At 48.8% G+C, this 12806-nt stretch overlaps 1 protein-coding gene across 5 annotated transcripts in view; it reads left to right on the forward strand.

The window, feature by feature from the left end:
* Nucleotides 1-12806, forward strand: part of Pde9a (phosphodiesterase 9A) — a 90205-nt gene that overhangs the window by 55312 nt on the left and 22087 nt on the right. For all 5 annotated transcript variants that reach the window (XR_001782057.2, NM_008804.4, NM_001163748.1 and 2 more), the window contains 4 exons: nt 1750-1804; nt 2422-2492; nt 6951-7035; nt 11986-12064. Coding sequence is in view for 4 of the 5 variants with exons in the window: in NM_008804.4 (NP_032830.3) it covers nt 1750-1804; nt 2422-2492; nt 6951-7035; nt 11986-12064 (290 nt within the window). In the remaining variant the exon portion in view is untranslated. The remainder of the gene's footprint in view (nt 1-1749; nt 1805-2421; nt 2493-6950; nt 7036-11985; nt 12065-12806) is intronic.

Raw genomic sequence — 12806 nt, forward strand, 5'->3', positions numbered from 1 at the left:
GAGCCGGCATCTGCTTAGATCAGGACAGAGGTGGCCTGGGGAGGGGCGGCGACTAAGGGAGCCCAAGGAGACTTCTGGTGCCGATCATGTTCTGTTCCTTAGACTGAAGGTGACCAAGATGTGAGGGGGAAAACACTTCTTTCTCATTGTAAAATTAATATATACGTTCGTGGTAGAAAATAAGGGTTCTCTGAGACATCAAAAATAGCAAAATGGAATCTCATAAACAAAAGATAACTATTGTTAGTGTTCTGGAAGTTTCCCTCCCAACATGTTTGAAAAAAATGGAAGCTTTCTATGTTACTTTTCAAAGATCATTTGAATGAAGCTTTTAAGGTTTGTTTAATGTGTATGTGCTTGTCTCTGTACTGTGTACCTGCCTCATACCTGTGGAGATCAGAAGGGGCATGCGATCCCCTGGGACTGGAGGTTTGTGTAGCTGGTTGACTGTGGGCCTCTGTGTGGTGCTAAGAATCAGACCCTGGTCCTCTGCGGGAACAGCAAGTGTTCCTAACCTCCGAAAGATTTCTTTAGCCCCTAAAAACCGCTTTTTAAGTCTAATAACAGATGTTAACTTCTTCTGTTGGTTTTTGTTTTGTTTTGTTTTGTTTTTAGAGTCAAGGTCTTGCTATGTCATCCTGGCTGGCTTATCATGGGTAGATCCTCCTGCCTCTGCCTCTAGACATGAACATTTTAAAATAATTATTTAAAATAATTATTTAGTTTTTCCCTCTCCTTTCCATTTTAGACAGGATCTTGTTATGCAGTTAAAGCTAACCTTAAACTTGCTCTTCTCACCCACCTGGCCTGCTAACTCCTGCCCCACTCTCCCTGGGATTTAAAGGTGTGCTGAGCTGGATTTATTATCAATAGTAGAATATGAGTCTACAATGCACACACATCTTATTTAATTTAACAAATCCTGAGGCCACAAGATGGCTTGGTAGTTAAAGGCACTTGCCAACAAGCCTAGAGACCTGAGTTTGGTTGCCAAAATCCACATAGCAAAAGGAGAGACCAGACTCCTACAAGTTGGTTTGCTCCGTTTTGGTTGCTGGTGAGAGTTAAGCGTCAGGCCAACAAAGAAGAGTCTATGAATTCCTTTCTAGAGTCTCTGAGTTTGGGGGCCATGAACAAATGCTTAGCTGGGACACGAAGGTCTCCCCTTCCCAAGAGCACAGATAGAATCACTTCAAAGGGTGATGTCATGACCGTCTGCAAGTCCCAGAACTGGGCTGGTCAGGAAATAGGAAAGAGACAAGTTATGATCAGCCTGGGACCTGAACCTTGTAAAACCAACCACCCAGCCCAGTTTTACAGGGCTAGCCAGAAGAGGCCAGGCCTGCTCCACCCAGCCCGCTTCCTCTCTGCAGGCCCATCCTGAGAACACCATGTTTTCACTCACTGGCGCATTGACCCCACTCTGCCATGCTAATAGTCCCCATAAAACGAGCACCGTGAGAACGCTGCCCATATTTAGAGCCCCCGAAGCCTGCCTGCCTTATCTAGCTGTAGCAGTGTCTGGAGAACATCAGCCCTGGGGCCACTGGCCATGGACCAGGACAAGCAGGCAGCAGAGAAGAGGAGAAACCGGTACCCAGGGAGGCCCTGCTACCTGTGATGGACAGCCCAAACATCCTTCCACAGTAGCACCTGTGGCTCACACAGGGATAGTAGTACCCTTAGCCACCTGCCTGTCTCCACGGCTGTCCTGCCAGCCTCAATTGGTTTCTCTTCTTCGGTTTGTAGAACGAGAAGAACTTATCCAGGGCGTGCTGGCCCAGGTGGCGGAACAATTTTCCAGGTACCGTATGCTCTCTGTACATCCTTTCCAGACTCACGGGAGCTGGCCCTTAGCCAGTCAGCCCTCTGTAGTTTCTGTAGCCAGCCTAGCAAACCTTCACCATATCCCCAAAACCCTGTCCAATGGCCGCTTGTAGAACATGAGTTCTGGAGGTGGCGAATACATCCCCCTTCATTCTTCTAAGGCTCAGAGCTATCTACAAAACACCCTTCTACCAAGGGGTGTTTCCCACTGAGATGCTGTCATGTGAGTGGATGGCTTCCCTTTAGTTTGCCAACACCCTAGAATTCCGTTGTCAGTTTCCCAAAGTGACTTCTGTATGGTATGTTCTTGTCACTTAGAACCAAATGATTGAACCACCATGGGGCATCGCACCCCACAGCTGCCCTTACTGGGCAGGGCAGGGCATAGGCATGGGTCAACCCAGCTTAAGTCTACTCTGAGAGCCCAGGACAGAGTAGTAATAACACCAGACATTATTCGTTCTTTAAAAGCACCTCCTGCTGTCTTGGTCCCCTCCCCAGGCTCCCTGGAGACCTCACCCCAGGCAGGGACCTATAAACATTTGCTGGTCTGGGTCTTGTGTTTTATCTTTTTTCCCTGCTTTTTGCCCCCAGAGCGTTTAAGATCAACGAGCTGAAAGCCGAAGTTGCAAATCACCTGGCCGTGCTGGAGAAACGGGTGGAATGTGAGTGGAGTTGTTATTGTTGTTGTTGTTGTTGTTTTTCCTTTCTGCTTATGTTGTCTTTTAACCTCTGTTGGAATCAGCCACTTAGAACAGTGAGCAGTTCGTTGCTGAAGGCAAATGCGAGCTTTCTGTGTGCCACTCTGATTTGACAGAGGCTGGCCAAGGGCAGATCTCAGCACACGTTTCTGTTAAAGCACCGCTTGTATGAAGCTTTGTGCACCGAACACAACCCATAAACCCCAACGGCCTCTGTCTGGCCCGGTAGAAGCTCTGCCAGGGCTGTAGCTCTTGTTCCTCTCTCCATGAGGCAGGAGGGGGGGAGGGGCGGGGGTCTTCTCTTCTCTTCACACGGCTGTGCAGCTTGCTTCTGCAGAGTGTGGAAGAGGTGACATTTTGGTCCCAGTTTCTGACCACTACAAGCAAGAGAGAGTCAAGTCCAGTTTCCATTCCATTTCCAAAGAGCCAGCCAGGTTTGGGGAGGGAAATAGCTTCAAGTCACCTCATCCGCCGTGACAGGATCGATGAAGGATCGATGCTTCTGCTCCACAGGCCCATGGAGCCCGTGTTGCACCCTCGGCTTCACAGCCAGGTTCTCTGTCACTGTCAGGCTCAGTCTGGTGATAACTGGGCACCTGATTTGTTAGCTTGGGCTGAGTAAACAAAATTTAAACAGGAGACCAGCACCCCTGAAACATATGTGACTGACTCTGTTCATAAGACAAAATGCTGCTTTTTTGTGGGGGGATTTTTTTTAATTGCTTCTCATTAAAAAAAAAAAAATTCTATCATACAAGACCTGGCTCTTCGGAATAAGCTGGTACACGTTTCCCACCGTCCTGTGTGTACCTCTCAGCATGCATTGGCTTTCCCCAAGTCAGCTGGTCTTTGGGTCCTCAAGACTATCTTGTCCCACCTGGGGATGGTGAGGAGCCACAGAAAAGTTAGTGACCGCTCCAGCAAAGGACGGCACACAGGAGGCATGTGTAAGTCACAGCAGTGCCCACTCCAACGTGCTGGAAGCTGACCGCTCCAGCTTGGGAAGTGTCAGCAAGGCTGGTTCCTCTGGGATCTGAGGGAGAGTCCGTTCTAACCTGACTTCCGTTAGTCCTTCCCACTCCCTAGCTAGTATGGCTGCCGCCTGATCCTGTCGTCCATGCCCTGTCTGTTTCTTGTAAGGACACTGCCATTTGAATCAAGGATGTTCCCATTGCAAGTTCTTTACCTAATATCTGCCAAGGATCTTTTGTTTAAATCAAGTGGTAGTCTCAGGATCCTGGCCCTGGGTGGCTGGGCAGGCTGCCAGGAAGACACCTTGAGTCACTGTTCCATATAGACACACAACCAGGCACAAACATATACACAAAGACATGGATAGACACACTGGAAAGCATGTGTGCACACGCAGGCCCATCTGGGTGTCATTAACTGTTATCTGTGTCTCAGGGTTAGGGACATCCAGCTGTAAACCCCCACACCACACTGACCTTGTAGTGAACGGAATTTCCTGCTTGCTCTTTGACCTTAAACCAAATACACGTTTCTCCTCTGTGACTGTCAGCACTTTTTCCCCCCGTTCTGTGTAAATGTTTAGCTTTTAAGGAGTCTGGGATTACTGGAGGGTCAAAGGTGATTTCATAACCATGGAACAGCCTGGCCCTTGCCTCCTATCCTGCCTGGAGCTATTCACTTCCTTCCTGGTATGTTGTGGTGGGGACACAGGGCATCCCTGCTCCATCTACTCTTTGTACTCGTGCCCTGGACCGACACCAAGACTTAAACACCAGTGTGGACCGCAGCCAGAGCTGATGCCAGAAGACAGAGGTACCAGGGTACGCAAACAATCCAGAATTTCCATACTGAACTGAATTGGAACCAGTCTTTCGGTGTCACTCAGGAACTGTGCCTGAGGCAAACTTTAAGAGCAGTCCCAGGAGAAAGCATTGAAAAGCAGCTCTCTATTCCCTCTTGGAGTGAAGTCCATCCCTTAGCTTTGCAGATAGGAGAGAGAGAGAGAAAGAGAGAGAGAGAGAGAGAGAGAGAGAGAGAGAGAGAGAGAGAGAGAGAGAGAGTATGTCCACAGTTCCTGTGAGTTCTTAGTGTTGAAGAAGGTAAAATTGTTTTCCACAGAGCCAACATCTCCCTTAGGAATTTACTCTTAAATAATTTTTATGGGGAGGCAACAAAGTACAGAAGCCCACAGAAACCCCTTCTGAAGTTGGAGCTGGAGAGGCAGCCCCACGATTAAGAACACTGGCTGCAGTTCCAGAGGACCTGGGTTTGATTTCCAGACACCCATCCACGTAGCTCATAACTCTCTGTAACTCCAGTTCCAGGGGGACTCCATCACCCTCTCGGTCCTCTGCAGGCATTTCCCCTCTTCTGAAGTCCACATGCATTTCCCATGATTCCAAAGTAGGTAACTCTGCAGGCCAGCATGTCAGAAGGCCTATGTAGGCTGTGTCACCAGGGTACTGGCCATGGAAAATGGTTCAGGGCGACTCCTACTTTAGCTTGGAATATCTGTGCCTACCTGTAGGTCAAACTTAGAGGGACAGGGGACCTGTCTTAGCTAGGGTTTTCCTTTTTTTTTTTTTTTTTTTCCGAGACAGGACTTCTCTGTATAGCCTCGGCTGTCCTGGAACTCACTCTGTAGACCAGGCTGGCCTCGAACTCAGAAATCCGCCTGCCTCTGCCTAGGATTAAAGGCATGCACCACCACAGCCTGGCAAGGCAACTCTTAAAAGGACAACATTTAATTGGGGCTGACTTACAGGTTCAGAGGTTCAGTCCATTATCATCCAGGTGGGAGCAAGGCAGCATCCAGGCAGGCATGGTATAAGAGGAGCTGAGAATTCTACATCTTCATCTGAAGACTGCCAGGAGAAGAGTGGCTTCCAGGCAGCTAGGACAAGGGTTTCATTGCCCACCCCCATCCTCACCCTACCCCCATGGTTAGGAGGAGGGTCTTAAAGCTCACGCCCAAAGTGACACACCTCCAAATAGTTCCATTCCCTGAGCCAAGCATATTCAAACCACCATAGGACCCTAATGGATGAAACTTGGGTCAGGCCATGAGTCCAATGGTCTGTGAAGACATCACAGTATGGAGCACATGGCTTCCTTCTACAGGATCTGATAGTAGGAGGACTGAAGGGGGCCTGCGATGAACAACAGAACACCAGGTCACACCTCTAATCCCAGCCACTTACAAACCAAGACAGGAAGATTGTGCGTTAGAGCCAGGCTGTGGTCTCTCACATACATGCCAAGTGGAGTCTGCCACACGTCTCCTAGGATCTGTTGGCCTTCCTCCATGCTCTGCCTTTTAAACATTGATGATTGATTGATTGAGCTGCAGCTTGCTCTGCTTGTCTATCTGCCTCATGTTCCGACCATGTCCCAGAGGCAAGCCTTCAACCTGCAAAGAAACACAACCAGGTTTACACAAGACCGTGGCAGCCATATTGAACTCATCGCTACGGAACGAAGGGTGCTTGAGTGATGCCCTCGGAAGAATGTCCAGTGGCCTTCAACAGCTTCTTTGGGTGCCAGTGATACAAGAAAGCATGAAGAACCCCACTTAAAAGAAAGGGTGACCAAGTGGGTGACCAAACCTGCCTAGCCTCTGTGTTCCCCACAGCTGCTACCTAGACTTGTTCCCAGGCTGCCACCACCCTGTCCCCAGACACTGATGCCAAAGACCTTCATTTTGGTCTGCACATACCAGCCTTGTATGGGACAGGCAGAAGCTTCTCTGGCCCAGAAACAAGTCACCCGGACCAGGGCTGACCGTTTCCCTTTGTGCAGAAGAGACGGTGTCCCTATGAAACCCTATCCCAGGTTGGCCACTGCCTTGGACAGTTCTGGAGAACCCAGAAGGAGGCTGAGTCACACCAGGTTGCCTTTGCACATGCACCCAATCTGCAGTTCCTCTTCTTGGGTTAGAGGCATTGTCAGGAACCCGCTAAGTCCCCAAATGGCTGTTTTCCTTTAGAAAGGGTCACGCTGTGTTTTTAGCAATTATTGGCAGGAAGGGGAATAGCTCACACCATGGGTAGTGTCCTTTGGCAGGAAACTGAGGTGCAGTCATAAAGTTACAGACATAATTTTTTTCTTCCTCAAGAACCCAGCTTCCGGCAGCATTCCAACTGTTCCCAGCTCCGAGGGAGCAGATTGGCTACTGGCTTGTGGGCAGCCACTCTCATTCGTTAGCTGGGACCCCAGGGATAGGGGATAGGACTGAGTCTGGTCCCTCATCTCCTTGACTTTGCCTGTTTCTCTCCTGGCTGGTGGGAAGGTGAGGGAACCCCAATATCAGTAGTGTGGGAAGGTAGAGATACCTTTGCCACATGTCCAGCATCCTTCTGGGACCCTCAGCTGCCAGTCTGGCTAGACGCCCCCCCCCCACGATTACCTCCAGTAACACACCCCCCCCCGTCTGTGTCTCTTTGTCACCAGTGGAAGGACTTAAAGTGGTGGAGATCGAAAAATGCAAGAGTGACATTAAAAAGATGCGGGAGGAGTTGGCAGCTAGGAACAGCAGGTAAGTCCTGTATCCAGAGCCTGTGGAAGCCGGTCCTGGACAGGGCTCTGTGGAAACCGTGGGATGGGCTATGGCTAATGTGCCTTGATCTGCTTCCAACCTGGATAACACAGCCTGTTGTATCAGACATCAACTACTCTCCCATTTTCTTTCCTTTTCATTTTTAAAGATTTATTATATATTACATACATATATACTATTATATATATACTCTGTCTTCATGCACCACATCCTATTTCAGATGGTTGTGAGCCACCTTGTGGTTGGTAGAAGCTGAACTCAGGAAGATGTATTTTTATGTCTATGGGTGTTTCCCTGTAGGCATGTCTGTGTCCCACTTGTATGTCTCGTGCCCATGCTGGCCAAAAGAAGGCATCAGAACTTCTGGAACTAGAGTTACAAGCAGTTGTGAGCTGCCACATGAGTGCTGGGAATAGAACCCCAGCCCCCTGCAAGAGCAATAAATGCTCACAACTGCTGAGCCGTCTTTCCAGACCCCTACATTTTCTTATAAAGGGGTTGGTTGGTTTTGTGGCTGGAAAATGTCCATACATGCAAGGGAAGCAGCTCTTCTCTTCTCCAGAGCCCCGAGTAACAGTAAATTCCATACTTGAAAGAATTTGGTATCCATTTTTTTGTTATTTTGATTGGGGGGGTTATTTGTTTGTGTCTTTGTTTAGCCCTGGCTGTCCTGGATCCCACTATGTAGACCATGCTGGCCTCAAACTAACAGAGATCCACCTGCCTCTGTTGGGGGTTAAGGGCATGTGCCTAACTGATACCAATAAAAAGACAAAGGTGTTTGGTTTATAGTGAACAAGTACCCAGTTTTTATCCCAAGGTCTCCTAGTTCCTAAGGGTAGCCCCCTCTGTTAGAGGAGCACAGAGGATACTCCCATTTCTATGGACTGGGTCACATGACCCTTCAAGGGTGATATCCTCAGAAACCAGTGACCAATAATAATCCAAGCAAAGCATGCCTCCAGCATGGCTTGTCAGTAGGACCATCCTCCAAAGCCACAACTACAGCTACAGGGCAGCATCCTGAGTTAAGAACCAGTCCTGAACCAATGATGTCAGTTGTCTGAGGACCCCAACCTCAAGCATTCTAGAGACAACACTCTCAGGCTGCCTGTGAGAGTGTGGCGTGGCTCTTGCCTGCAGGGAGGGGGTACTGGGAAGTCTGGTGGTCCCCATGGATTCCCACCATGGTGGCCAGCCTGGTTGTCACCAAGAGGGCACAGTATAGGGAAGAGAGGTAAATCAGGGTATTCTATGGGGACCGTGTCACACTCAGGATCATGTGGAGTGGCTAGCTGGTGTAGAGTTAAGGAGCTCTTTATTATTATTATTATTATTATTATTATTATTATTATTATTATTAAAGATTTATTTGTTTATTTATTTATTTATTATAAGTACACTGTAGCTGTGTTCAGACACACCAGAAGAAGGCATCAGATTTCATTACAGATGGTTGTGAGCCACCATGTGGTTGCTGGGATTTGAACTCAGGACCTCGGGAAGAGCAATCAGTGCTCTTAACCACTGAGCCATGCCTCCAGCCCAAGGAGCTCCTGTTCCATTAGATTTGGGTGAAGGGCAGGGCAAAGAATCTTGCAGCCATAGGACACTGAGTGATCAGCTCACTCCCACTGTTCCTGTGAAGGTAGCCAGAATCATAGATCCCAGCCTAGAATCATAAATCTTCCATATGCTCTCAGGGAAGGCAGAAGACAGAACGTAGATCTTCAGGGGCCAGGACAGTCCCATATGCATGACCTCTAAGAAGAACCAGAGTCACCTGGAGGACAGACACTCAGTGAGGCTGGGAACCAGCGCAACAGCCTCTGACCCAAGACCTCACTTAGCCTGTGATCACCCCAGAAGGCATGGTTCCCAGCACCAGGCAGGGGCAGGTGGCCTCTGTGCCAGCCCCCATCAGCAGCGCTGGCAGTCTGCCTGGAGTGGGTTTTTGGCTTGTCTCAGTGACGGGTGTGCCTCTGTACCCCACAAGTACAGTTTAGAGACATAAAGCAGAGCCCTCTGGTGCCTCCACAGGCACCAGAGACAGCATTCTCTGCAGACAGCACTGGAGGTGTCCCTTGTAAGAAAGAGACAGGGTGAGATGCTCAGGCTCTGCCTTCCAAATGAGCAAACAGATGCGAAGCTCTGGCCTGGCTCAGGCACCTGGAGCCACTTTTCTATTCTGAGCCAGTGCTTTAATGTTCAGGATGCAGGATGGAGAAGGTAGTATTTGTGGTACCTCTTCTGTCTTATTGATGGAAGGAGTCCATTTTAAGTGCAGAAGCACACTCAGCCATCAAGCCCCTCCCCGCCCCTCAGGATGAGGCTGTGTAAATCACCTAGACTGTGGAGAAAAGTTGCACCCTTGAGAGGTGCAGACACTACCTTCCTCAAGGAACCAAAGGGACAGGAGACCAGGTGAGGTAGAGCCTAGCTCTACGCTTACAGTAGCTCATGAGCCTGAAGGACAGACTGACATTTGCCCACTTTTGAACACACTCTGACAGGGGCTGGATCCACCAGAACCTACCTAGAGACAAGAGACGGGCTGTACACAGCCTTGGGAAGACGGTATTCTCCTTAGACTTACTGAGGTTTCTGTTTCCCTGAAAGGAATGGATTCCAATAGCCAGCTCACATTCAGGGCAGAGGCGCACACATATCCTACTGGGAAAATATGGTTGCTGTGGTTCCCATGCAAGGAGGGAAAGAATATCCTGCAAGGCCGGTGTAGGGTAATGCAGACAGAGAGTACTGACTGAGGCTTGAGGTCTGTACTCTTCTGCATGTGTCTCAGTCGAATGGCCTTGGCCATGAACTGAGCCCCGGGGGGTGGAAGGCTGGGAAGCCCAGGAAACGAGGCAAAAATGAGCTCCAGACAGAACAAAAAGAAGAGGCACTAGGCCAGCTGCTCTGCCCGCTGGAGGATGCTGGTTCCTGTGGCAACGGGGCTCAGAGTGGGAAGTGGCTGGCCAAGGCAGGGTCAGCAGGCATCTACCAGCCCAGTCTGCCCCCAAGGCCTCAGTGGCTAGGAAGGAGCTGGATTCCAGCAGTCAGCTTCCTGCCTGGGAGGGCTTCCATATGCTCTCAGGGAAGGCAGAAGACAGAACGTTGAACAGAACACAGTGAGGATGTGTGTATAGGAGAGACTGAAGGAGAAACAATGTTACCCTATATAGCCAAGAGCAGAGCGGACCTCTCATAGTCAGGGTGGAGGTGCAGATGGCTTCACTGGAGCACTTGATTGGCTCCTTCTGTTGGTTCCTAGAGCAAATCCTATACATTTGCTAAATCTGTTAGAATCCCCTTGGTACAGCGACTGTCACAATAAGCTGGTAGGTTTTGCAAGTGGTGCAGTTGGGAGAGAGGCAACTGAAGGCTGTGTTTCAAAAGGAAAAGATTTATGATTCTAGGCTGGGAAACCGCACAGGCTCATGGGAGACTTCAGACAACACAGCTGGAGGCTGGGGGGGGGTGGCGGGGGGGGGGTCACTGGTTCAGTTGAAATCTATTGCAAAGCTGGACTCCTGGGTTTTTCCCCTTCTAGGTGTGTTCATCTAGTTTTGAAGGAAAAGAAACTTAATCTACTGCTCTGTGATCTTTTTTCACTTGTAATGTTGTGAAAAATAAGTAGATTCAATTTTAACCCTCCAGGTTGTAGGGTTTTTATCTCTTCTTTTTCTTAACCCAACACCAAATATAGTTGGGAGGCTCAGAAGTGTAGCCATGTGTGTCCTCCATGCCTTAGAACCTTCTGAGGGCTGTCGAGATGGCTCAGCGGTTAAGAGCATTGACTGCTCTTCCAAAGGTCCTGAGTTCAAATCCCAACAACCACATGGTGGCTCACAATCACCCATAATGAGATCTGACGCCCTCTTCTGGTGTGTCTGAAGTCAGCTACAGTGTAATTATGTATAATAATAAATAAATCTTAAAAAAAGAAAGAACCTTCTGAAAAGACACTCTAAGATGTTCTCAGAGTGGCTTCCAGGGTGTGGGGTTTAGGGAGAAAATGGAAGACATTGGGATTTCTCTTTGGTTTTCTCCTGGGTTTGTTGTTTTGTTTAGTTTGTTTGTTTGTTTGTTGTTTTTGAGTCAGGATCTCCAACTATAGCCCTGGCTGGCTGCAGACAAATGATTCTTCAGCCTCATTGGTTGAGTGCTGACATCACACGTGTGTACCGACCGTCACATCCAGCCGCATCTTCGAGAATAAAAATGTTTTGCTGTGAGCAGGATAGTGCTGGCACATACATTTAGGCCCAGCACTCAGGAGGCAGAGGCAAGCAGATCTCTGTGAGTTCAAAGCCAGCCTGGTCTATAGTGTGAGTTCTAGTTCAGCCAATGTTACACAGAGAAACCCTATCTCAAAAAAAAAAAAAAAGTATGGGACGTGGTTCAGTTGGTGGAGTGTTTGCCTGCTATGCATGAGAATCTGGCTTCCATCTCTAAACAATACCACGTAAACTGGGGGTGGTAAGACACCTCTGTCATCCTACCAAGCAGGAAGGTCAGAATCAAGGTCATCCTTGATTACATAGCAGTTCTGAGGCCTGCCTGGGTTACATGAGATCCTATCTCAAAAATAAAACAAAGGAAGACAAAAAGAGATTTTTTTTTAACTTGTGCCATTTTAAAAGGTGTTGTAGAAACTAAACTAACAGTAAACTCTGACTGCATTAGCATCTAGCTTTATGGGTGTTTCCTATTGCAGACTGAGAGCCAAGCATCTCACAGCCCCTGTGACTCATACTCCCAGGATGAATCCAGTGGGGTGGGTCTATGTGTTCCAGGGCTGGGGCTAAGGGTCCCAGGGCTGGCTGGTGGCTGTGGGCTCCATTTGCTTTGGTGTCCTGAGCAGCACCCACAGTGCCTCTGAGCCAGAGCACATGGCTGTAACCAAGTTCTCCCTCTGCCCTCCAGGACCAACTGTCCATGTAAATACAGTTTTTTGGATAACAAGAAGTTGACACCTCGACGTGATGTCCCCACTTACCCCAAGGTAAGATAGATTTCTGGCTCAGGGACAAATTTAGCTCTGTGTCCCCAGCATCAGGACAGGGGAACCCAGGTTTGGCCCATCACTCTGCACAGTGACAACAGCCCCGCTCTATCTCTGTCTCTGGCTGAGGAAGGATGGGAGGTTCTCGGGCAGGATATTTTTCTCTTGGACATTTGTTTAGAGAAGTGATTCCAGAGCATGGAGGTAATGGCCCTTCTGGCTCCCTCCTGGACCCACAGCTGACAGTAAAAGACATCTGCATACAAACATTCCGCCAAGAAACTTTAACAAGCTTCTTTAAAATCTGCACCACTGGCTCCCCTGTTCCTGAACAGATTTTTTTATGGAAAACTTTTTTGCACAAAAGTTTTTGTGAATTTTGAAAGAAGCCAAGCTTTTAGTCAAGTAGCTGTGACCTAGAGTTAAGTTATTTTAGATGCCTCTGCTTAAGCCCTGGCTCACAGTTACTCTGCGGTTAGGCTGGCCACCCACAAGTCCTCCTGGAAACCCCCATAGGTCCCCAGTGCCCACTAGTCAGTGATTTGCTCTATCTGGGTCCTAGCCATCCACTGAGTTATCATCCCAGAGATCAATACCTTTCCAAGGGAAATAGGGCCCAGATCTTTCTGGAGATTACACAGCCCAGTCCTGGAATAAACTGAGCTGGCCTCCACACCAGTCCCTTCTTAGGGAAATGGAGAAGGCTAGCCCGAATGGCTTGCTATTGCTGCCTCATGTCTAG

Source organism: Mus musculus, chromosome 17 (genome assembly GCF_000001635.26).
Source record: "Mus musculus strain C57BL/6J chromosome 17, GRCm38.p6 C57BL/6J".
Lineage (NCBI taxonomy): Eukaryota > Metazoa > Chordata > Mammalia > Rodentia > Muridae > Mus > Mus musculus.